A 27,281-nucleotide genomic window follows, 5' to 3' on the forward strand; every position below is an offset into this window, starting at 1 on the left:
ATTTGTCTTATGCCACAGTAGACTCAAGAAAGTGTTTAGCAAACAGTAAGTGGAAGAAAGTCAGGAGAGGGTTATCACTCTTGACATTGATATGTTCTCTTTTGTACTGCATAGCAGAAGCTGAGCTCTGAAAAACATGCACTTAAGAAATCTTTGTTCCTTTTTTGATTGGTTGGACTTGACATTTAACATGTTTTCCCTGTATTACCAACTCTTCACATACTACCTAGTTTAATAATGTATTTCAGAGTCTCTGAATATTTCCTAGTTTGTCCCCAGATACCAGAATTTTGCTTTCTCTCAAGCATTCTTTTGGTTTTTTGACCTGTTCTAACTAATCCAATTTTCAAACTACACTGCAGTAGTATTAGGAAAGATTAGAATAACAGGGATTTGCAGATTCAGAATAGTATTTGATTCTGCTTTCAACTTTCTCTTGCTTTTGGGAAGGTAATATTGCTTGTTAGTATCAGGTATATCAAAGAAAGTCTAAGTGTTTTATGTCATTCTGATAGAATATTCTATAATTGGCATCATCAGACCAAAGAAGTATTATATACAAAATGTTACAAAAAGTATAAGCAGCTAGCAGAAAAAAATCTTTACCTAATTACTAGAATTTTTTAAATACATAATATACTATGATATCTAAAAGTTACATAGAAAGTTTGAAGGATTTTGCTTGATCATAGTCTGTTCAAATTCTGTATGCTATTTGACCAATGATGGAATAAGCTATATAAAAAGAATATTATTAGTACCACTGTGCAGCCACTGTATTAGCTGTTTCTGTAACTCAGAAAAATACATAAAAGTAATTTTATTCATACAGATCAAAGCCTGCAGTCCTGTTACTCTCAACATACAGGAATGCTGTGTTCCAAAATACAAATTTCTTGATGATAGGAAGGGAACCTCAAATTTATATTCACAGAATTCAGCAAGTACATTGATATCTGTAAGCAATTTAGTCACTGTGTCTTTGTTAGGTGCTTATCTATTTAATAACAGTGACGTTGGAGCAGATCTTTTAAAATTTTATTTTCTATTCAAAAGTGAAAAGGGTTAGAAAATGCAGAAATCAGCATCAATTTGCTTAAGTTGCATCTGAACACTGGATTCACAAATCAGTGAACAGCAGTCTATCTACAGTACTTTGAATTATTGAGATGACTCATTACACTTAATGTTGAAAAAACCAGTTTGTGTGGATGCACATCACAGCTATTTAGTACCTGTACTCAAAGGAATTTTGCAGACACGAATACATTTATGGTACTGTGGAATACTGACTGATTGACCAAAAGAATAATAATAATAGTTAACTTGCAGCAAAGCCCAAACCATTGAAGTTAATGACAATATCTTCATGATTATTTGGACCACTACAGCTCCTCATAGTGACCACACATGAAACTAGTAGCAGCCATGTGAAATCACCATAACATCATTTGAAAGTTGATTATATTGGAAGAATATCAAAATTTGTAAATTCTGTGACAGAAATTCCTGAAAATCTTTAAAGCATGTTTAGATTTTTTCCTAAATTATACACTTCAGTACACAAAATAACTACTTCAGGGAGGTCCAATTGTTTGCAACTATTAAATTATTATTTATTTGCTAATTTGAAAATTTTTTGTTTGATACCTCTTGCATCATTTGTTATGAAGGTTTGATGGTTTTCACTCAGAATTAGAATGGCTTGTCATTAGCTTAATTCCTGATAAAAGTGAAATATAGTAAAACTCAAGGGCACAGAACAAACAAGGAACATTCAGGACAATAGTATTTAATTCCAAGAAAGAAAAAAAATTGTCACATTCAGCAAATTGACAAATTGATTCACAGCACTCCCAATTTACTGTGAAACTATAAAATCTATTTCAGACTTCCATGTGCTTTATTAGAAAAAATATATTTACTTCAGCTAAAACTTGAGCTGGAATTGTGTGAAATTTTATTTGTGCATTCAATATTTGTAAAGCATTTATATTTGAGTGATGAAAAGTACATTTCTCTCTCCACTTTCTTCACAAGGATAAGAAAGGATTGAAAAAAAAACAATAAAAGAAAATGAGCAAACAAACCTCGCTCAGGCCTTTTAACAAACTAAAATCACAGTGCTGCTTTGGAGACTCAAAAACTGTGTAATGTGTCACAGCAATGTGACCTGCTAACTGGTACTGTTACAGTGTATGATCTTTGTGCTTCAGCCATACCGCTTTGTATTCTGCACAACAGTTCTGAAAACTTACGTGTTTTAAACAAAATTTCAGTATATTGTTGAAATGAATTTTTAATTAATGTTTCCATAAAACACATAATTCTGTGGAAAGAATTAATTAAGGCAGAGAATATCAATGAAGACCTGCTGTCCATTTATCTGTTTTCTCAATCTTGGTCTTTACTTTTTCCAGCTGTAGGCCTTGCTGCCTGTCCAGAACCAGTAATTCCTAGCAATGGGATCAAATCAGGAGATAGATATATGGTGAATGATGTTTTGTCATTTCAGTGTGAGCCGGGATATACATTACAGGTATTGCTTGCTTTCTTTTTTACTTTGAAAAACACACTGTGGAATGATTTCAATAAAATGCCAAGAGGCCTTCCCAAAATGTATTCTAATGAAGAATGTACATAGAGATCATTTAGGTAGAGCCTATACGAGTGCTCCCAAATTATAAAGCTACAAATGTGTAGCATTTCTTGCCCTCAATAAATCTGGAAAATATTGTCTCACATCATCAAACATCGAGCAGTAAAAGCCATCAAAATGGACATTGAAATAACACAGATAAAATGTTTTCTCTAGAAAATAGTTATATACTATACTATAGAGTGCTGTGCTTTCCTTTTGGAGGATTGATTTGTCTAGGTGAAATTTTAATGTAGAAATACATTGTGGGATTTCATATTCTGCTCAGAAATTGTAGAATTTTATTTCTAAAGCAAATTTTATTAATGCTAAATCTATTCTTAAAATTTTTTCATGTAAAAGTATTAGGAATTAGTTCATTGATTGGGGATGTTCTCTGTTCACACACTGGTTTAGTTTCCCATGGTTAGACATATCACTGAGCTGCTTTTTGTAAATGTTTTAGCACTCTGTAAATCTAAGACTAAAAGCCTCTTTTCTTTCCTCATTAGTTTCTCTAATTTGTTTATATATAATCCACCACTTGTAAAATACATTGAGAACACTTGGGTTCAGAATCTTTTGGCTGTTAGTCGATCCCTCCCAAGACAGTGTAAAACCTGTATCCAAGAAAGCAAAGCACCACAACTTTTGCTCCTTAAAAGGATAAAGTTCCCCATCTGAGGATTGCCAATTCAGTGCTCCCACAACATATATAGGGTATTTCCTTGGTCTCCATATTTCTTACCAGTCTCCTAAAATTCTTGCAGGATTCAGACTAAGCATCTCATCTCTAGGCTGCTTGTGGGAACACATACACATGAAACACCTCTCTCCAAGTAACCAGGAGTACACTTACCTTTTCAGTCATGTATGGCAGGTATAGGTTAAGTATCAAAACTAAATTATTCCCTTTATTTGTATTATGTGACTTGAAACAACCTGCATCAGAAGCATTGCATATCCATAGGGGAAAAAAAAAATTATTCTAGTATCTTGCTACTTAGAAAAGATTTGTTGAGCACAACCAAGACAACTCTCTATTCACCCTGAGCACTCATTGCTTATTTGACAGTTTGTGGGTTACTTAAAATGCAGCTGATTGTTCATATATGAACTACTTAAATGTTTTTCTTTCAAAATTATTATTATTTTGAAAATACCTAATGGTACAAACCCAATAACTTTTGGACTTTTTAACTTTATTTTCTCTATTTCATCTTTCCCTTACAGTATCCTTTGTAGTTAGCATGTCAGTAAGAAAATGAGAGATTTGATAACATTTTTATGACATGGTCACTTCAGAAGGACTGTCATTAAAAGTTGACACCAAAATAGATTTAGACTTTCATTTATAGAGCTATTGAGCCATTAACAGTTTTTTATTTTTTTAAAAAAAATAGCAATAAACTAAGCAAATGATGAAAAGACATATTATATGTCTATACTTATATTCCTATAGTTGAGGCAATGATATGGGAACTGAAATTTCATCTTCAGCACTATTTATTTGTCGAATGGCATGCTGGCATGATTTTGGCCTAGCTGAAATATCACAGCAGTAATTATCATAAACCAGAAACTATTCCTCACAGGCAGTTTGCATTGTGGCACTTTTTTCAGAGATAAATTCAGAAGAAAAAAGTTAAGGTGGTAGATATACAAATCACTGTGCATTTGCACTCAATCCCAGACAATTCCACTAGTATAGATGTAGTTTATATGTTCTTTTAGTGTTTTTATATGCATTGAGCTGATTTTAGCAGTATTCATCTGTAGACTCAGGACAGTCTATTTCAATGCAGAATCTACCTGGAAGTCAGCCTGTAATAAACTTGATTACACAACAATAAATATAACCGTATTTTAAGAATTGTTGGATTAAAAAAGTAATCTGTTTGGGTTTTTTTGTTTTTTTTAAAAAAAAAAAGTTCCTATTTTGAATATTTGTAGAAAAGTTGTGTGCAATTCTTTATATATTTTTATTCAGTTCTGCTTTATGGGGAAATTATCAAGATTTGCTGGTAGGGCTGTTATATATTTTCCATTCATATAATTGCCAAGAGGTGTTTTTTTAGTGCCTCATTGCTGTGATCCAGGTCACTGCTTCTGAGCTGTTATGACTGAAATATATTTCGGCAAACATCTGATTTATGGCTAAGCTTATAGCAGTGATCTGACAGTGAAAAAAGTGAAAAACTAAGCCTATACTAATGGTTTCCTATGGAGATGGAGAAACATATAATACAATTTATTTAATATAAGAAACAGACACATAATCTCAATCAGCTGTTTATATTTTCATTGTGACACTAGAGATAAACCGCCATATTCCTCCAAGGAATGATACATACTAAGAACAGGAACTTTACTCTTATTGTCCTTTGTCAGTGATATCAAAAGTTTAACACAGGTGTCAAACTTGAAACTGCTTAGATTTAGTGGGGTGACCTCTACTTGTATAGCCCATCATATTGCAGACTCTTCTATCCCTACCTTTTTCAACTAGGAAATGACTAAATTTTGAATATTTTAAAAAGGGCATCATTATTCTGTTTTTAATTACATGATTAGAAATGGATACATGCTCAACGAACAGCATCATGAACTATTCTGTCCGACTAACTGCACCTATTTTTATATACTTAAAGGGATTCTATTATTAAATATTTTTTAAAATTTTATAGCATATTGTATCTTAACTGTATATATTCCAACTCTAAACCTTTTTCAATACATCTAAAAATTTAATTTAACTGTGGAAGCTGACATATATAAAAAGTAGTTTCACAAGCTTGTTTAAATTGTAAAACAAAGGTCATCAATATGCAAATTCAATAGAAAAGAGTTTGAATCTTTTCAAAATATTGCTGAGAATTGCTGTGCTGTATGGACTTTGCTGGAAGAAAGTACATCCATATCTATATATGCAGCATGTAACTCAGGACAAGTAAAAATGGAACCAAATTAAAAAGAAATAATAATGAAAATAATGTTCTATGAGGCACAGTATGTTTGCTATTCAACAAGTATAGACCAGCATAACTTTTCAGAATCTTTTTTTTTTCCCTCTAGCTGTGAATTTATCCTCAATCTGTAGAGAACATATTCACAGCTAGCAATAACAGCTAGCTGTGGATTAGTTTATAATTGAGACTTACCAGAAAAGTCATAGAGCTCAAACTACTACCTGGAGATGCATAAGAAAGGTAATTGCTAGCTGTAGGATTAAGTGTCTCCCCACAGGAGGGAACTTTAAAAGACTGAAATCAGAGTGTGCTCTTGTTGGAAAGAGGCTTGAAGCTAGAGGAATCATTTAATTTTATTTTTCAAAAGATCCTTTATAGGCTATTTTACGTTTTTCCTGTCTGTGGTAGTTAAATTACGGCTTCCCCCTTGACTCACATCAGAGATATGCAATCACAGAAAACTAGAAAAAATAAAATAAAACAATGCAATAATGGATTCTAGAAAAAGGGAGTAAAACAGGGAATACTGCATTAATTAAATTATTCAAAACCTCATCCATTTTGCAAGTAACTAAAATGATAAAGTAAGTGCATGGACATTTTTTCCTTTAAAAAGGTTTTTTATAAAAAAAAAAATTATTGAATTATCAATTTGGACTCTTTTTAGAAGAAAAAGACTAATTTATTTTTCACTCTTTTTGTGAAAACTGATCGTTTTTTTCCTTCCAAGTAATTTTCTGGATATGTTTCAGTTCGGCTTTCAGAAGATGATTGCCTAAATATACTTAACAAAATGATTATCTAAAGTAGTTTTATTCCATGCAATTCTATATGAAACTTTATTCAAGGTAATGTATAAGCATTACAAATGATGTGGGAGAAATGTCATCAAATGGATTTTCTTTCACTGCAGTTTACCTAGTCTTTATTTTTCTAATTTTTATTATATTATGATTGCTATGGACAAATAATATTTAAATAAATCTTCATATTATATAGATAAGATGTGCTGCCTTACTCAATTTTAGACTCATAGTACACTTGCCAAAAATAAATTAGGGATGTTAAGTAACCTGCATGAGTCTGTACATCCAAATTATTTAAACAGAAACTAAACCTTGTTCTCAGTTCTGTGTCTCAATCTTAATATCAGTTGTTCTTACTCATGCCAGTTTATTCAGCTTTTGGATTTCAGCAGCAGAATGCATAACCTGAGTGTCTTGAAGGACAGAATTGACCAACAAAAGACTATTTGTGCTACTGTTAAGTTTCCAGTTTGAACTGTTCCTAGGGAAAACAAAGATGGGAGCATTTTGGTCCTAGGTAGTCACCCTGAGGTATGTGGGATTGGACTATACAAGTTACACACTCACCCATGTCTTGATTAACTTCCTACCACCACATGAGCCTGCTTGGTTCTTGAGATTTTTCTTAAAAATAGGCAGAAAAAATTAAACACAACAGCTAACTAAAGAGACATTCTTTATTTATATTTATTAAATAAAGAGACACTCGTATTTCTGCAGCTGTCTGCCAAGATGTTGCATGAATGCAGTGGGTCGTGTTGTGAGGCCGTGTGAGAGGTCAAGGCCTGCTGCTATTTGCTGATGACAGTCTTAGCATGGTCCACATGGAACATCTGTAGCAAGTGATGTGGAACCAGTTCCTCTCTGTGTCTGTACTACTGATGCAGAGCAGTGGTTGATTCATTCTGGACTGCAGCATGAAAATCAAATGCTGTGATTTCACTGCAGCTGGAATACACTGGAATGGAAACAGGCAGTGAACTAATCAGACTATATGAGCGCACGTGGTAGCTGCTTCCATCTTATAATAATACTTCTAACAAATTTCCAAGTTACTAGAGGAAAGTTACTTTAGAACATTTATTCAATAGAAAAATGAGAACATAAAACCAGAACTATTTGAAAATACGGTTTCATTGAAACATACTCTGATTAGATTATCCAGGAGGTGCTCTGTAGCTCTATGTTTCAGGAAAGTTCCATAACTGATTATCTGTAATCTGATGTTTTGCCCTTTCCAAACAGGGGCGTTCTCATATTTCTTGTATGCCAGGAACAGTTCGACGCTGGAACTATCCATCTCCTCTCTGCATTGGTATGGAAACTTGTTTTCAGTTTTCTGACCATCAGTCACAAGAAACTCCTGACCTTGTTATGCCCATTATTCCTCAATTTAATTCTGCTTCATTCAAAACTTTTTTGAGTTTCCATTTGTATCTGTGAAATATGAAAAACTAATTAAAAAAGGACAATTTTTTATCTATATATGGTTAAATGGTATTTAAAAAATATTATGAGTGTGGGTAAAGGAGGAAACCCATATGTTAACCATTTTTGTAGTTTTCCCTGACTACACTGCTTTGAATCAGGATGAACCTTCTTCATAAAGGAGAGGAAGTTAACAGATTCCTTTTGCAGGGTGCTCAGCTTGGAAAACTTAGGAGCCAGGCAAGTTGTGCAGGGCACCTAGGAGATTTCCTAAAGCAGGCACTAGAGAGCAGCTCTGAAGCCAAGCCTTCAGGAGTGGTGGAATGAAAAGGAGTTTTAGGGATTCAGAAAAGTCTGGCTCTTTTCATCTGAGAAATGTCATCTGTTAAATGATGCTGAGTTGAAAAGTAAAGCTAAAAAGCATTTTCCTTTTATGTACATTTAGACCTTAGCCAAACAGATCTGGGTCTTCTGTGTGTAGAAAATAATCTTCTGCCGTATTTTTTCTTGATTAGACAAAATTTAAGAGAGTCTACTGTATTTTGGTATGCGACTTCAAGAAAGAGCAGGAAGTGAGGGGTGAGAAGCTCAAGTCCATCATAATGTACTGTCACTTTAGCTTTGAAATACATTCTTCAGTGAAAGCTTTTCATTTCAATATTCAGTCAGCAAAAGCTAGTTCTATTAGTTTCATATCTCAGAGGAATTCAAAATATTGGAATGATATTGAACAACACTAATGTGAAATAATTTATAGATTCCTTGTCAAGTTCAGCCCATACATTATTTTGTATTGTCAAATTATTTTGTATTGCTTCTACAAAACAGTCACTTTTGATTGATATGAAAGCAGTACATTTCCTTCCAATAAGTTTTAGAAATGGAAAATGTATTCAAGGAGGCATGTTTTGGGCTCTGGGCACTTTTTGTTGTTTCTTTTTATGGTAACCTTATGTTTCACCTTGCATATTAAATATCGTTCCTTTTTGCAAACATTGAGCTCTTTGAATTATGAAATTGTGCTATCCTGGGAGCTAAAATACCCCTAAGAAAAGAAACAAACCATTAAAACATAACCTTCCCTCTTCTCTTGCCTCTAACACTTAAATTGTTCATTTTTACAGAATGCAAACAAAAATCAGCACAATTATTACAACATACAGTATCACAGTATCATAATTCTGTTATCAGATCATGTATTAATGTAATGCCTGGCATGAAGACTCACAGGCCTTAAAGTAATGACTCCTCAAGTACTAAATATAAATTACAATATTCTAATTTGATTTCGTAAAGTTATTCTTACTTCATACTGCTGTCCTAGTGTATGTGTAAACTCAGACAATTTTTTGCAAGTTGCTTCACATACTTATAGCTTTGCTTTACGTCATCCTACATGATGCAATTGGGTTTTCAATTTCCAAACAAGAATTTGCTGAATAGAAGCATACCAATAGAAAGCAAAGAATCATTCTGTTATGTAGCAAGTCTATTGTCGTTCTGAATTAAAGTAAAAACTGTGGTGGAGGCATTTGTTTGCTATTTTGTTTTTAAATTCAAGTGTATTTTTTATTATATTGAGTATTAGATTTGTTGCTGCATCATGATTTGGGATCATAATTCAGTTTAATTCTAGATTTGTTCCTCTGATTGTGAACCATATCTCAACATATCACCAGACATTTTTAACAGTAATTGCGAAGCTGAGACAATGGTTTGTCCTGTCTGTATGTGCAACTACACATTTGTAGTTATATTACAGTAAACATACCACCTTAAGTAAAGATTTTGCTCTAAACTGATTCCATTTTTTTTCCTCCTTTATGTGGAGTGTTTAGCCTATAATAAATTTCACTGCTTTTGTGTCATGGGAACAAAATGAAAAATCCATTTTGAATTAAGCATATGTCAAATACTAAGAAATAATATTAATAAAAGATACAGTGATTTTCTTTTTCTTTTTAATAGCTAAATGTGGTGGAACACTGACAAACATGGCTGGTGTGATCTTGAGCCCAGGTTTTCCTGGAAATTACCCCAGTAACTTAGATTGTACATGGAAAATTTTGTTGCCTATTGGATATGGTAAGTAAACTTATATTGGAAGAGCAATTATTTGTAATAATCAGATTTAAATGTATATTTTTATATATTTATATAAATTAAAATTATATTATTATAAATATTTTATTTCCAATATGATGTAGACTTTATCTAGTGAATATGTTGTGAACCCTAACATAATTATTTGCTATATTTGAAATTAAAATGGTTGGTAATTTTAAAATGTGACTTTGCCAGAGAAACTTGTTATTTACTCAGTCTGTCTCAGAAACTGATTTCAAAGCAAATGAGACCTCTGGCATGAAGAAATATCAGGTGAAATAAATAATTTGACTTCTAAATTAAATAATGGTCTTTTGTTCTTCAAGTGACTTTTTAAACAGTATTTTATGTTCTATAAAAGTAGACAAAACCTCACTTCTAGAACTACAAATTTGGTTAAAAGCATCCTCAAACTTTATTCCAAACCCTAGATTACAGTTTCCAACTTAGAATCTTTGTGGGTTTACATGGAAACTGTTATCATACAAAAAATACCTTCAGAAATAAGTAATAACTATGTTGAAAAGGTAATCATGGATAACAAGGAATCTGTAAGTACAAAACACAGTCTTTTATCATTATCAGAACTGAAAGAGGAATAAGTTTCCTTGCTGTGAAAATTCACATCCCATACTATAAATTCATTGCCAATGTTCAACAAGAAAATTAATTTTAAAAACTCATTACTAAGTTTACTATTCTTATCTGAGGAAATAAGTTTATTTTCCACGTTCTCCACTTGCATTCATAAGAGGGATTTTTGTAGTGAGATGTACTACTTTCATAGTATTTCACTATGTTAATCTGTAGAACTGCTTTGCTGCTCTTTAGAACAATGCTCTTTATCAGTGAACACAGGGTAAAACTGAACCACCATAATTATGGATAGCCTTAGTAGCCTTAGATATCCTTATAGATGTAGGATAACCACAGACAGAACATCCTTTGCTAGTTTGGACATTGTCCAGCTACATTTTCAAGGTAATAGAAAAGATAAGTAATGTCATCCAAATTAGATTATTACAATACTGCCTTTGAAAAACAGTCCTTCATATGTGTCAGAGTTGCTCTTTTTCTTTAAGCTTTTCCATGTAGAAAATTTTTCATGAATTAATTGCACATGAGCACCTTCTATCCTGTTATTATTTCGCTCACTTCTTTGAAAGTCTCTGGTGGTGGTTATTCTACAAATAGAAAATATAATAGTTTTGTTTAGTAAGGGTTTTAACACATACAAGGTGTTCATAGCACTGATCTATCACTGCCTTCAAAAATACTACAAAGGATGTTTTTTAGCACCAAGTTCCTACAGTGATATTCTTCCTCAAGTATTTTTTAAATAATCCTCATATAATATCTTTACATCAGGTTAAAAAAAAACCTAATTGATGTGATCTTTCACAAAGTACTTCTACTTGGGTATTATTTTAATTTGAAGTATAAGCTTGTCTACTGAAAAGCTGTTTGTTTACATACATTCTACTGTATTAAAACAACTGTGTGCTTAAACAGTCTAACAATAAAATTGTGGGAGCTAAATGTGTACCAAAATATAGTGCACTCTTCATTACATGAAAATATATCAGTCATGTAAAAGAAGACACTACTAAAATCAAAATAATTTAAAATTGAACATATATATTTTCAAGTGAGTATTTGTGATTTTAAAATTATCACATGTAGCTGTTAATTAATTAACATTTGTGAAAACTATTCCCTCAGCTTGGAATTTTCATTATTCAGAGTATTTTCAAGTGAGAGAGGAAGTGCTGTTGAGATTCAAGCAGGAAGTAATATAATTATAGTTTGACCAGATAATGATTTATTTTCTGCAGCTATCAGTTTTATTCCATGTAATTTTATGTAAGAAATTGTTTAGTGTAGAAAAATTCTTCTCTGACATATCAAATTGACACTTGCAAATTATATAAACTTGGACTTAAGGCTTGAGGTCAGAGAAGGTACTAGAACTAAATATCCCATATTTTTACAAGTGTTTTATAATACCGAGTTTATTTGGTAGGTTATTTAATTTCTCTCATAGAAAAAAAAAAGAAAAATCTTTTTTATACCATTGATTTAATCTTAAACCACAGAGGTGAAGAAATCAGCTACAAACAAGACCGAGTGAATTACCCTGGTAATCTATTACCCTGGTAATTAATCTATAGTGTTCTCTCCTGGAATGAAGAATATGTCTCTACTTCTAAGTAAGCATGTCAAGCAGAGTTAAGGCATTGATTATTTCACACTGCTTTGTTGGCTCATTCTGTAATTCTGTTTTATTCTATTACAGCTGGTTCTTCACAGTCTACCAGAGCAAAGTTAGGTCCAAAAAGTGCGGTTGTAAGGTACTAGGCTTCCAAACCAGGGATTCATCCCTCATTTCTGTTTTGATATGATACATCTGCCTAGCTTAAGACTGGATTTCAGGTCCTTAGTCCACAGGAAATAGTGCCAGAACTTCAAAACAGCTCTTCTAATGAGATTATGTTATACTTCCAACTGTTCAGCATGTTTTGAATGCTGAAAAGCCTTGTTCAAGCACCTGATTCCTGGACAGGGTTTGTGGTAAATTTTCTGAAGTCCCTGTCACCAGTCTGGAGTTCAGTGCGTCTTACAGGGCTGCGTACAGGATAAAATGGCTTCAAAGACACACTGGCCTAAGCTATAGAGAAAATGAGACAAATATAGATGATGTGGGGCAGGAAAAATGAGGTAGAGTAGATAGCTGGAAGTAGGTAAATAATCTTCTGCCTCAGAAAGATCGTTCTGTTAGTAACCTCCCTGGGTGCCTAGCTGATCCTGAGCCTTTGTGGGAGGCCTTGGCCCAGCTACAGGGATGCACTTGGAGTGGAAGAGTCCCCACCATGCCATGGCACAGCAGGATTTGTGGTTTGTCCCTCCCTTGAGCCTTTCTGTTTATTGGTTCAGGAATATGAAAAATCCCTGGTATTGACTTTGTGGGTTTATGGCTTGCTTTCATTTGTCCCTTTATGTGTGGTTATGATATTTATTAGTAACCAGAAAAAAAAAAGAAACTCTAACTCTTGTAATACTCAGCAGCTATTTTTTTAACTTCAGCATCCCACTTTGAACAGCAACTAAAGTATAAATATAGAGCCTGTAACAACTATTATAATTTTATTTTTATTTACATGCTTTACTATTAAGCAATGTGAGTTATAAAATTTTCTTCCTTTCTCAATGCTATAGGTGCACACATTCAGTTTCTGAATTTCTCCACTGAAGCAAATCATGATTTCCTTGAAATTCAGAATGGGCCTCACCACACCAGTTCTATGATTGGCCAGTTTAGTGGAATGGAACTCCCATCACCCTTGCTAAGTACTACTCATGAAACACTTGTCCATTTTTATAGTGATCACTCAGAAAACAGGCAAGGATTTAAGTTGACATACCAAGGTAAGTATGAACTAGCACAATGATCTTTATAGCTAGAAAGGAAAAATAAATTTTTTATTGTTTTTATTATTATTTTAGAAGATAAGCCTGGTATATATTATATAGCATTTTAAAATCTGAAGATTGTTTAATAAATAGGTTGGAATTTTTAAAATTGAAATTTTTTTGAGTTATACTGATGTAAAAGCCTGAGAAGATGATGTCATTTGCCAAAGGTCACATAGCTGATAACCCTTTCCATTCCATTCATCTGTACTGTTATCAATTTATCCTACTAACTTTCACTGTCTTGTTTTCTCATTTATATAATCTTTTTATGACTAATGTAGTGGCAAAAATTATTTTAAATATTTAGGTGAAAAGTCTTATAATTTCCTATATTATGTATTTGCAGTCTAAACTCCTGTGAAAATCTCCAGGAAATGAAAAAATTGAATTCATTCAATATCCATTTTCAAACACATTTAATCAGTATTTGAAAACGTGAACTTTTTGTGGTCCTTTACTGTTGGCTTTTTTCTTCATCTTCATTGTTTCTTTGCTTGTTTGATTTACCATTAGTGACACTAAAACATCATTAGTTTGTGCATATTTCTAAACTGTTAAAATAGTCTTATTGTCAACAGTTGAGCATCATTACAGGTTCTGAACAGTTTAACAAAATTGAATGGCTGGTTTAATTTTCAGATATTTGTGAGGGATTTTATGCCACCTATTTCTAGAATCTTAATTTGAGTAACTTAATCATGTGTTGGGGGTTAACACCAGTGGGCTGTTAAACACCACACAACTACTTGCTCACTTCCTACCCACCCCAGTGGGATGGGGAAAGAGGAAAGGAATACTCAAAGAAAGCTTGGGGGCAAAGATAAAAAACATTGTTTAACAGGTAAAGGAAGCATAAGGCAAAGAGAGAAGGAAAACAGAATGATGCAAAGACAACCACTCGCCACCTCCCACAGGCAGGCTGATGCCCAGCCAAAGACGGCTAATGTCCCTAGTCCCCTTCTTTTGCCTTTTGTTGTTGAATATGATTCCATGTGGTATGGATGATCTCTAGTTAATTCAGGTCATCTGCCTGGTTTTGTCCTCACTCACCCTATTGTATATTCCAAATTTATTTACTGGCAGAGCAGAGTGGGAAACAGAGATGGCTTTGATGTTGTTCAGCAAAAGCCAAAACATTCATGTGTTATCAGTATTCTTTGGCCACAAACTGAAGACACTACAACATATGGAGCTTCTATGAAGACAGCAAACTCCATAATTTCCAGGCCCAGTATAGCATTTATTTGCATACATACGCATATATACATTTATAGTTAGATCATAGCTATGGAGTCAATGGACGGCAAGGAAGTTTCTGAACACCTGAATTAGTCTGATGCTCGTAAAGCATGCCCACAAAGAAATCATGACTCCCTGTCATCTGTAGAATTTTGTTCTGTTACACAGTCTTACAATATTCTCGTATCACACCCACCTAACGTTAATTTACTTCTGACCAGTCAAAAAATAATTGTGATTGCCAAGTTACAGAAATGACAAGTCAAATACAAAGCCACGTGATATATTTTCTATATATTCTCCAGTAATCTTTGTTCTGGTTCTATTTAGTGTGGTTTTTCCTTGCCGTAACAAGCTCTTCCTCGCTAACAGCATTTTCTACCCTGAAACTAGTAGTTAAATCATACTTTGTTTGTAGACTGTATAACATGTTCTTCTAGAGGCAGTGCCATAGCTAAGTCAACAAATGCATAATTTTATTACTCTTTTCTTCTATTCTTCACTTTCCTACTTAGTCCAGTAGGACTATTTGGTCTGCTCTGAAGTCAATGGGAATGTGATGAAGAGGGCATGATACAATAGGAACTGCAATTTTTCTGTTCATTCTAATCATCTCTTCTGAAAATCAGTTGCTTTTTAGATAAGTTGCATGCTTTCTACTTCTCCCACTTGCAACTTGTTAACTGTCAACAAATGTATGATCATGACTGTCTCAATGACTGTGTAAATTTTTATCCTATTATGTAAACATAGGAAAAGCAATTAACTTAAAACCAGAGCAAGGTATTATGAAATATTACATTTTTGCATTACATGGGACTTAAAATACTTTTCAAGTGATGAAGATTGTGTTAGTACTATTGTCAAAATGAAACGTTAAAAAAGTAGTATTCATTGAAATTCAGAAACTTGTAGTACTTTCCAAGTACTTATAGAAAAAAAATCAAGAAAAAATATTAAATTCTCAACAGTGCTAATTTGATAAGACTTTTCCTAGCTAAGTTATTAGTCTAATAGTTATAACAGTAAAACAAAAAAAAATCAGAACCAAGAAAGAAATACAGTTAAATTAACTGACATTTGGGTCATTCTAATTTAAACTAAAAATTATAACTAGTATTTATCTCGTCTCACAAAATGTGTAGTTATGGGTATATTTGCACTATCAAATGCATACACATTCATCCATTTTTATGCTTCCCATGAGTAAGAATCAAAGCAACTTCTTCTGTTAATACAACTCATGCAGTTCATTTTTATGTGTTACTCCTTACCTATAGAGACAGTATTTTGGTGTGGATGTGGGTGTGTGGATGTGTGTGCATATATGTCTGTATGTTAAAAAATGTATGGGTTTAAAACATTTTAAAAAACCTGACAACATAATCCACTTCAATAAAAAAATCAAGTGTTGGAAAAAAATGAATTATTCTAAAAGGTATTTATCATACAAAGTATATGTTGGTTTTGAAAGCTGACTTTTCCTATTCCACATCTCTTGTCCTTAATACTTAGATATCTTTTGTGATGGATTATCTCTGGATTTTCAGGCTCTTTTTTAATATTCTATTTCTCAATTACTCTCTCTTCTCTTAGACTATATGCAATTACTGAAACTCAACTTAAAAAATAATTCTTCCTTTCTCCAATGTTACTTTTTCCTTCTTTCTTCCCTATTAGAAGTATTCTTTTCAGTAGATCAAATGACATACAAGTCTTAGCCTGATTTGTTTGGATGATGGAATTTAGCATCATTTTGTTGTCTGGCTGTCACCCTTTTGGGTATACCTTTCTTTACACAGTTTTGTAACCATTGTCCAATTTCAGTCAAATTTCGCTGTTCTGAAATAAAGCCCTTGTTTAGAAGAAAGATGCAACATTACTCCACAGATATCAATTCAGATTGGCTTGTTTCCTATCCAGTTAGAATACTCTTTGTCACAGCTCAATTTAATATGCAATGTCTTCCCTAACTGCTATTCATGGGATATAAATGGGGGAGGGAGATAAAATATGAGAGTTTAGTATGAATGTCACATTCAAAATCTTCTTATGGGCAAAAGGGATACTGTGGAAAATACTATGGAAAGCTAAGAATTTATTTTTAGTCCAATTGATGCTGACACAATTGTCTACTTTTTTCATTTCTAGAAATGAATGTGCAAAGCAAAGCAAATGATGCTGAGATCCTGACATCTTTATACATTTAACCACATGGGTGTTTTTCAGAGTTCATCTAATTGATCTCATTTTAGGATGTCCTAAAATACTATATTTGGGGGAAGAAAAAAATTATGAATAAAATAAGCATTACTTTTCTAATAGTGAAATTTATTTAATTTACCTTTAAAAAAAAAAGAGGAGGCAAAAAGTATGTAGTTACATTCACATTTGCCAAACCCATTCCAGTTGTCTTAGTGAATGTGTTACATATTAGGCGTGCCCACAAAATTGCATAGCTTAATTCTAATCTGATCTGTTACATTTAAATTACATTTAAAGGGATTTAAGATTAAATTCAGGGTTTTTACTGTATGGTACTAAACTCAGTCCAATTCAAGGACTGATTTTTTTAAGTGAAAATAATTGCCTTTTCTGCCAACCAGAATACAATACATAAGGGCACTAAGGTAGCAGACTTTTTTCCAGGTAAATACCTTTTTTGTAGATACCAATCTAAAAATAAAGAGAGGTGGGTGATGGCTATGCTTATTCAATCATGCTTGCATGCTATAAAAAAAATGGATTTTTCTAGAAATCTTGGGATTTTATGAAGGATAAGGTTCTTTGATAACCTCTCATCTCAAGGGAAAGCAAAGAATATGAACATTGTAGAGTGAATTATGAAACTAATAATGCTATTTTTCAATTTTTCTACTGATTTTCTGAAGGCTGGAAAATGGTTATGAGATTGAATCTTAATATAGCTTGGGATTGTATATTATTTTTAGGAAGAAGAAAAGTGAATGCACACTGAGAACTGTAAAATATTTTCTACCCATACTTGCAGAGATCTAGTGCTGGGCCTTAATTCTCAGAGCACAGGATTTGAAAATATAACCTAAATACTGTGTATTTCTGAATGCATTAAAAAGCTTTGTCTCCTTAGCAGAACCCTGGGGGAATTACAACTCTCAGTACCATTGCTGATCATATCCTTATTGTTTCATGCTCTGATATTTTCATTTTCTCTTTTCCCTTCAGCTTTGCAATTGCAATGCATAGGGAATGGTGGGTATTCCATTATGTTAAGGATGGATTGCTGAATTTCTGTGTGTTGTGGAACCTTTTGTTTCACTTGTAGCAAGAAAGAAGTTCACAGTGATTGCCTGTTGAACTATTGGAAGAAGTTAGAATTTTTATTTTTTTTTCCAAAATAATGAAACTATTTTAAAAGTGCCGGACTTTTTAAAGAGCAACATTTAAGTTTAATTACATTTTTTCTGCTGTTGAAATAACTTTTGCACTGTTTAGTTAAAAAAGAGAAGCATTAAGAAAGACTGTCTCTTGTTATGAGTGTTATAGTTTTGTCATCTATATAAAATAGCAAGGAGAGGAAACAACCACAAATACTTAGAAGAACATTTCTATACCTCATTTGACTGGTGATCTTGAGGTTCTGAGACCCCCATATATGTCAAATCTTGATATCTGAGATAAAAACAGTCTCTGTACACTATGTCTGAGAAGAACAGTCACAGAAGTTTGATTGGCAAGCCATTATGCCAGCTCAGAAAAAATGCTTTTAAGGCCTTTGAGAGATTCATAACAGAATTTAGTGTACAAAGAACACAGGTAGTCTAATGGGTTACAAGACGTATTTGTGGGTTTTAATTCCTGTAATTATTGTTTCCTCAGCTGCTAATATTTCTGGAACATCTTTTTTTTTTCCCCACATATCTCTTTCTTTAGGACTAGAGCTTCTTTAAGGAAGCAGAATAAATGTTTGATTTGTATAATTTTTGCTGTGGAAGTCCTAGTTCCTATTATTGGAACTATAACACTATTTTCAGTCTGCTCTAAATTTCAATATAAGATAAAGCTAAATATGAAGAATTTTTCTCTCATATATTTGAGAGTTTGAGCAATATGTTCCAGAAAATACACAGCAAAAATTTCTAATTTCCCTCCCTTTCTTCCATAAGAAGAAACATAAACACTCCATAAACACTCGTGTACATACAAAACATGATTTAAACATGTTAAATCTGATGGCCTTTATCTGGAAAAAAAGATGGTTATGATGGAGCTTCTGAGTCATAGGAATCACAGAATGAAAAGGGCATTGTTGAAAAGTTACTGTGTTTCTAAAATGGTTCCAAATTATGTCCTAGGGTAGGAATGCTAAAGGAAATGAAATAGACTTTTTTGAGGGCCTTGTAGCAAATTGTTTTCTAAATCATTAAGTGATGTCTTGTGATGTCGTGACTCAGTCATGATGTCTAAAAAGATTATGTTCTTTGGTGCCTACAACAATAAACTGAGGTTCCAGATTGCCAGTCCTATCCTGGGCTGCAATCTGCACCCTGGGCTTCCCTAAAAAGAGGCATTGCCGGCAGATCAAGGGGGGCGATTCTCTCCCTCTGCTTCACTCTCTTGAGACCCCACCTGGAGAGCTGCATTCAGCTCTGGTGCCTCAAGCACAACCAGGCACAGCCCTGTTAAAGCGGGTCTGGAGGAAGACTAGAAAGTAAACAGCAGGCTGGAGCACCTCTTCTGTGAAGAGAGGATGAAAGAGTTGGCGTTCAGCCTACATGAGAAGTTTCAGGAAGTCCTTATTGTGGCCCTTAAGTGAGAAGGGTCAGCAGTTTTAAATCAAAAGATGGTAGACTTAGATTAGACATAAGGAACATGAAGGTGGTAAGACACTGAAACAAGAAAATCTGTGAATTCCCAATCCCTGAAGGAAAAAAGTAAAGTGACATCTAAAGAAAATAGGCCACTGGATTTTTTGCACATTTGCAGGCCATGAATTCCCCTGGGGAATGGCCTGTATAACATGTGTATCACCGGCTGCTAAAAGAAACACCTCACCCAACATTAGGCATAGAATTTCATTTGGCACTGAATGTGGTAGCTGAGAATTGTGAAACTTTGCTGATTTTCCAGGATGAGCTGGAAAGGACCAGCAAGAAGAAAAACCCTGCCTTCCTCTAAAGCTGCTTTAAACAAATGTCACTCTGGACTGCATCTACATGCCCCAGAGTAATCCCTTGAAGATTTTTCAGGTAGTGCTTGATACAATCCATACCTGTGAACCAGCAAAGCCAACGATTTAAAGCAGAGGGAAAAGAGCATCCCAGACCTTCTCCCATCCTCACCATCCATTTCAACATGGAAATGGAGTCACTCGGTTGGAGGGAAAACCCGGACTGGATTACTCCCCGACGGAATGGAGTCAGTGAAATCTCCACCTTCTACTCCCACTGCTTTTTTCTGGTCTGGGCTGATTGCAGTTTCATTGATTAAGTATCCCCACCTGCAGAGATGTAACCTGCTTATCAGCTCACTCCAAAGTGAGGTTAGATAACACTTCTAGCAGTCTGATCTACTGAAATATATTGATACCCATGGCAGGGAAGTTGTAACTAGGTCAACTTTAAAAGGCCTTTCCAAAAAAATTCATGGTGGGCCAGTCTAGTGTGAGAAGTGGATTTTTTATTGAGTTACTACACACCATGATGCTGGAGGAATGTACAAGAAGCCTAAATGAAAGTTTTAAGTGAGCTAATTGTGAGCTTTCCTAGCATTTGAGTGATTGCATGCTCAATTATCTGCTAATACCATTTTTTTGTAAAGCAATTATTTCCATGTTTAAGTGTTACAGAAATATGACACTTAAAAAACCAATAAGTCATCCTAGTGTAAGTAAGTATATCCTAGTAAGTAAGATGGAAAGTACATTTGAACCATAGCAACAAGGTAGCAGAGAATAATTTCCTCAACATTTCTGTTATGATTTACAATCTTTTCTTATCAGCAGAAAAATATACTGCACAAATACATGTCAAATGGCTTTATGAGATACTTTTAAAATGCAAGTATTTGACTGTTGCCAATATTGGAATTAAATATTTTTCTTTTCCTTTACATTTTATTTCCGGCTCTCGCTAGAGTTTTTGTCTGCAGTGAAATGGAATCTCAGTTTGTAGAGCTCAGTAGCAAATAAGTCTTTGGGCATGACACCCATAAAAAGAGCTTTCTATTGCAAGTTGTGATATCAGGATTTGTTGGCAGAATTTGTTAGTCATGACTACTGCTCTGTTAAATCAGGTGTTATTGCATATATCAAAAGAACAAAGAATATAAATTATATTTATACTAAAACTATAAAACATTTCCTGAGTGGCTTATAAATCATAGTATCATAGTCACATGGATCACCTGACCAATAATTTATGAGTCATCTATAGGATTTATACCAGAAAAGACAAGCAGAGTATGTTAAATTTTATACATTATTTTCTAAAATAACAGATAGAATAACAAACAGTTACACTCTGCTCATATGCAAGTGCTTTCATCCCCAACTGTCTGACCTTCAAATTTATGGTGATCTGCTTTAGACACAGGTTCTCCTCTTACTAAAACAAATACCAGACCAAACCCACAAAATTTCTGTATGTGTGTTGTTTGCCTTATTTACAGCAGGCAAAAAGCATATGCATTTCTCAATAAAAAGTACAAGAAGCTTCTCAATGAAGAGACTGTCTATAAATCTATGGGACCTGATAGAGTTCATTTAAGAGTCCTCAAAGAGCTGGCTGATGTAATTTCAAAACCTCTCTTGATTTTTAAGCAGTCTTGGGAGTCTGGAGAGGTCCCAGCTGACTCAAAGCTGGTGGACGTTGTCCTGGTTTTCAAGAAGGGCAGGAATAAGGATCCCAGATACTGTAGCCCAATAATCTCACTTTAGTGCCTGGTAAACTTATGGTGAAGCTTATTCTGGGAGATATTGAAAATCCCCAGAAAGACAATGCAGTTATTTGTCACAGCCAGCACAACGTCATTAGAGGAAAGTCTTGCTTATCAAACTTGCTTTCCTTTTATGACAAGGTAACCCACCTCTTGGATGAAGGGAAGTCAGCTCATGTGATCTTCTTGGATTTCAGCAAAGCTTTTGATACTGTTTCTTAGAGGATCTTTCTGGACAAAATGTCCAGCACATAGCTGGATAAACACATCACATGATGATTGAGCAACTGGCTCATGGTTTGGGCACAAAGGTGACTGACAGGGATGACATCAGACTGGTGACCTGTCACTAGTGGGGTTCACAGGACTTAGGCCACGTGCTCTCCCACAGTTTAGTAGGTTACCTGGAAGCAGGACTGGAAGGAATACTAAGAAAGCTGGCAGATGATAGAAAACTGGGAAGAGGTGTTGAGTCCCATGAAGGCATAGAGGTCCTGCAGAGAGACCTCAGCAAATTAGAGGATTGGGCAATCACCAAGCATATGAAGTTCAATAATGGAAAGTGCTTGGTTTTGCACCTGGAATGTGCCAACCCAGGCTGTACAGACAGGCTGGGGAATGAGACTGTGGAAAGGAGTGCCACAGAAAAGGACCTGGAGATCCTGGCTAATTGAAAGCTGAATATGAGCCAGCAGTGCCCTGGCAGCCAGGAGTGTCAGCGCTGTCCTGGGGGCATCAGGCCCAGCATGGCCAGCTGGGCAAGGGAGGGGATTGTCCCATTCTGCTCTGCACTGGGGCAGCCTCACCTCAAGTGCTGGGGGCAGTTCTGGTCACTGCAATATAAGAAATATATTAAACTATTACAGACAGTCCAAAGGAGGGCAAAAAAGATGGTGAAGGGCCTTGAGAGGAAGCCGTAGGAGGAATAGCTGGTTCAGTTCAGGCCTGGAGGAGACTGAGGGGACACATCATTGCAGGCTACAACTTCCTCACCACCTGCTGACTGATACCAGAACCCCCTTCCTGAACACAGATCAGACACCCTTCTGGGTAACTACTCACGTCTTATATGCCAGGCATGATGTTCTATGGTATGAAATATCCCTTTGGTCAGTTCAGGTCACATGTCCCAGCTGCTCTCCCTCACATTTATTTTAATTTTTTTTTTTTTTTTTTTTTTTTTTACCCCCTTGCTGGCAGACCATGAGACAAATAAAAAAAAAAAAAAAAAGAGAAGAAATTAACTCTTCCCTAGAAGAAACCAGGACAATAACCTCCTCTTATTCCATACAATTTTTGTCATGCCAAGTTTCAATACTCCCTAATATCCCATCACCTTCCCTGTTTATCTCTTTTGAGAGATATACACACAATCACTTAGTCTATGGAACACCTCTGTCAATTCTGTCAGGATTTCCTCTCTCACCTGAGTGGTTCTATGGTTATAAAAAAGATAACTGTGTTATCATGTAGATCATGAGAGAGTTTTCTTCCCTGAAACTGATTTTTAATACTAACTTCAAAAATTCCGAGACCGTTAAGTACTTTCAAAACATAATCTATGAATACTATATTGTAACAAGTTAACCAATAAGGAAGAATGGTATTCATCTCCTCAAAAGGTTCTACAATCAAAGTTTAAAAATTCCAGTGTTTACCACCATTGTTCCAAAACACTGTTGGGTAATGCATTACTGCATCTTTTTTAAAAAAAATCTGTGAGATTTTCTGACCTTCTGGAATAATTTTCTAATCAATTTTAATATAATTCGCTAAAGAGATTTTTATATGGTTTAATATTTCAGTATTAGTACACTTCAGAATCCTGTACTCTTAAATAGTTTTCTACTATTCTGTTTTGTATAAAGATGTTGATAATAATGATATTATCTGTATTAGTACTACACAAATGGTAGCAGGAGTAATAATAACATTAAAAATTAATGAGGCATTACTAGATTTAGCACAAAATTTAATGATCCACAATTTAGGGAAAATAAACCTTTTTGTATTTCCTTTCAGTAGCACTTAATTTTTATTATTAGGTTTTGAATTTAATTTATTATTTTTTTTGTTATTTGAGAGAAGGGGGATCTGTATTTTTAGAGGGTTTAAGAATATTTCTAGTACCTCTACATCTTTTTCAGTTTTCTAGCATTACAAACGCTGAATTCTGGATTCACTGAAGGAATTTAGGAAAAGAAGAAGGCTGTCTTAATGTAAATCTTTTTATTGCACAGCATGACTGTAATTAGCAATGACTAAAAAACTTATTGACAGTAGTTGTACTTCAGTGAAGCAATTAAGTGTAAACTTCACTTTAAGTAAGCACTTAAGCATATCTAAAATATATGTTTAGCTTAATCTTGCTGAAATGGATTGTTTAAATAATATATTTCAAAATAATAAGTATATACTTCCAGGATGAACATGTTCATATTGTAAAGGTTAACTTTGAAAAAAGTAACTAAACACTTTGTTAAAGAATATGTTCATCATATTTTCTTGCCGTATTTTTAGAGCTTGGACTTAACAACACAGGGATACAGAGCACACTGGTATTATTCTTGTTTGAACTTTCTTCTGACAGAAGTATTCATTAACTGGAAATTGAGTGGTCAAAAAGAGCAGGGCATTCATCTTTTTTAACACATTTCTTAAATGGCAATTACTTACTATCCAGTCTATGTGAAGTTGTTTGCAAATAATTCTGCATAACATTTTTATAAAACAGTCTTTGCATTGCTTCATTTGGAACTGCTTACATTATTTTTATATCTTAGTAAATGTTATTAATGAAAGCTCCTTCTGAAGTTTCATCACACAATTTTTATTAATTTTGTTTCATTGTATAATATTTTGATGTTCTCAAAAAGCACAGAAACCAACATGAAATATGGTGAATCATTAAAGCAATTTTTTTCATGGTGATATTCTAAAAGGACCTTTCTCTTCATAGGTATTTGTAATTTTTTTAGATCTTTATGGTGCTCAGTTGTGTTAAAGTCATTCATTAATAATTTTAATTTCTTTAGGTGAGTTGATTTTTTGGGCATGGTTTAATATATATTAAAAATTCAATGGACTGTGAAAATCTTATATTTCATGAAGTTTTAAGGAATTAATGACTTTGTTGTACATTACTAAAATATTTTTGTATGGTCCAAATGGATTATTTATATCTTGTTATGTGTTAATCTCTGATTTACTGGAGCTTGGCATTCCAGTGTTTACCTGTTATTGAATGCATTACAGATTTTATGCTAATGTGTACTTCCAGTGATGAGAGCAGATTAAGCTATAAAAAGTACTTCTGTTCTCTTCCAGCTTACGAGTTACAGAACTGCCCCGACCCTCCTCCATTTTTGAATGGCTATATAGTCAACTCAGATTACAGTGTGGGACAGTCAGTATCGTTTGAATGCTATCCTGGATATGTTTTGAGAGGGCAGCCTGTTCTCACTTGTCAACATGGAATCAACAGAAATTGGAACTATCACTTCCCCAGATGTGAAGGTAACTTTCTGGTAGTACCTTTGCTTCAGAACTCACAGTACTTTCTGATTTTTCTTTATTTGTCTGTTTGCCTGTACTTATTGCAGCTTTTGCTGAATAACAGTGCCTTTATCCTAATCTGTAGTGTAAGCAAATCAAGGCAGAATATTATGTGCTTTTATAAATCATAAATGTTTCATGAATCATGTTCCTCAGCAGTGATTTATTATTCCTATTAATATCTGTCAGTTGTATTGATTATGAGAATTCATGATACTGCCAGAAATTATCTTAAACTCTATGTCAAGGACTCATTCAAGAAGATACTTTATTCAAAAGCAGTTAGGTTAGTGAGACAACTTTATCAATGTTCTTGAAGAAAATACAAAGTTATTAATGCTAAAAGGTCACTATAAATAGATATGTAATATTTCTCTTCATATTAAATATATGGTAAAGTTTCAAAATACCAATTAAAAATTGATATAAAAATGTAAAGTGTCAACAGTCAGTGTTTTTAAACTTTTTTTTAGAAACCTAGCCAAAGTCCAACACTTCATATTTATATTTTAGTGATATAGATGCAGCATCAAAGGGCATGCAGCCTTCTATCTATTCTTATTCCTCTTTATCCCCTAGAGAAGCATATTTCCTAAAATTCCTGAAGGAGAAGCAGATTTTTATGCTATAAATCAGTATTTTCTGTTTTCTTAGCTGAAATAAGAATAAATAATATATGTTCAGTTTGAAATAACATGCAAGAAGCAAATTAATATTTATAATGATGTGAAGATAAGGTCATTCTTACTTTTCCCTGTCCCTCATCCATAGTTTTACTTCAGTGGTTTTATCTTCATTTTCTAACTCAAAGAAGGCATTCCTTTGCTACTGACATTTCTATAATTCACAATGTACATTTGGCCTGGTTCCTGTGCCTGTCAGTCTTTCCTTCCAAGCCTACCCACAGTCATCTACATCTCCACACAGCTGAGGCCTGAATGCATGCAGCTCTGTTGTGTGTGTGTGGCTGTGTACATTTATAGGTACCATTTCTGACTAAACAGCAGGTTCTTTTCTGTTTTGACTGAGTATTAAGAGTTTTCTGTCTCTCAGCACACTACTTGCTTTGTGGAAAATTCATCTGTGTATATTAAAGCTCCACCTAGTACTGCTGAAATGATTGAATAATTGAACATTTTTGAGGTTTTTTTTCTACAAAGAAAACAAATTGTTACTCTGTTGTCATTTGACAATAAATCTGAGAGAGAAATCAGTGAAAGAATTAATTAATTTTTCCAGCTATGACCAGTTTTGTTAGAAGTTTGAATGGAAACTTTCTACAGAAGATTGTACATACTTTTGAAGGCTAAGAATCTGTACATGGGAGAAAATTAGATTAATTTCTGCTCATATAATCATAGTAGAATCATGTCATATACTGATACACTAAGACTTTCCTCCTATGCAATCAAGTTGTCCTAGTGATTTACCATAGATGTCTTAGTATAATGTATGTAATTGTCAGTAAATGACTAACTGAGTTTGGGTATCTTTGGGTGGAATTTTAAAAATGTTTACTGTCTTTCCTGCACAATGTAATTAGGTATAAATGGGTAGGAGAACAAATAGTATGGCATTCATTCATTTATAAATCAACATGTGGTCTATTGTTAGCGTTTGATAGTTTAGAAGATTTGATTATACACTTACTGATTTCAAAAATCTATGTTTCTTCACCCTGTCATTCAAAGTTTAACATAAAAACATCATTAATTTAGAGTGATTTGTTTATTCACACTAAAGCTATTTTTATCTTGTGTGAAATCTAACCAGTTATTTCTGTTTAAATTTATGTTTTCTGTGATTTTTAATTTGATCTTTGGAGAAAGTCTAGTGACAGCCATGTGTATTACTTTATTAGAGTTTTGTTACCCGTGACACTTTTTTTCTGACAAAATTTATTGATCTTTCATGGTTAACAATCATATAAGAGCAATTAAACTGTCATTACTGAGATACAATCAATCTGCATTCCTTCTGGAGTATTAGAAAATAATGAAGTGAAAATAAAAAATGTATGGAATCATTAGTACCATTAGTAAACCTGTCAAAAATATAGCAAACTCAAGATATATTTAAATATAAAATTTTAATCAGAAAAATCCTATATATTAATTAGAAGTTAATATTAGACTTAGGAAGCCTATGCTC

At 33.8% G+C, this 27,281-nt stretch overlaps 1 protein-coding gene and 1 long non-coding RNA gene across 4 annotated transcripts in view; one reads left to right on the top strand and one right to left on the bottom strand.

Moving 5' to 3' along the window:
• CSMD1 (CUB and Sushi multiple domains 1) overlaps positions 1 to 27,281 on the top strand; it is a 1,067,087-nt gene that overhangs the window by 930,151 nt on the left and 109,655 nt on the right. For both annotated transcript variants that reach the window (XM_015621308.3, XM_015621309.3), the window contains exons 38-42: positions 2,421 to 2,539; positions 7,659 to 7,728; positions 9,810 to 9,926; positions 13,164 to 13,373; positions 24,903 to 25,091. In XM_015621308.3, the coding sequence (XP_015476794.1) occupies positions 2,421 to 2,539; positions 7,659 to 7,728; positions 9,810 to 9,926; positions 13,164 to 13,373; positions 24,903 to 25,091 (705 nt within the window). The remainder of the gene's footprint in view (positions 1 to 2,420; positions 2,540 to 7,658; positions 7,729 to 9,809; positions 9,927 to 13,163; positions 13,374 to 24,902; positions 25,092 to 27,281) is intronic.
• On the bottom strand, positions 7,073 to 21,834 carry LOC117244088. 2 transcript variants are annotated; one of them, XR_004496504.1, is made up of 2 exons: positions 21,726 to 21,834; positions 7,073 to 7,850 (listed from the first exon to the last, which is right to left on the bottom strand). It is a non-coding gene; the product is annotated as an uncharacterized LOC117244088 (long non-coding RNA). The 2 variants fall into 2 exon arrangements; XR_004496505.1 differs by lacking the exon at positions 21,726 to 21,834 and adding an exon at positions 19,912 to 20,154.

This window comes from Parus major, chromosome 3 (assembly GCF_001522545.3).
Source record: "Parus major isolate Abel chromosome 3, Parus_major1.1, whole genome shotgun sequence".
Taxonomy (NCBI): domain Eukaryota; kingdom Metazoa; phylum Chordata; class Aves; order Passeriformes; family Paridae; genus Parus; species Parus major.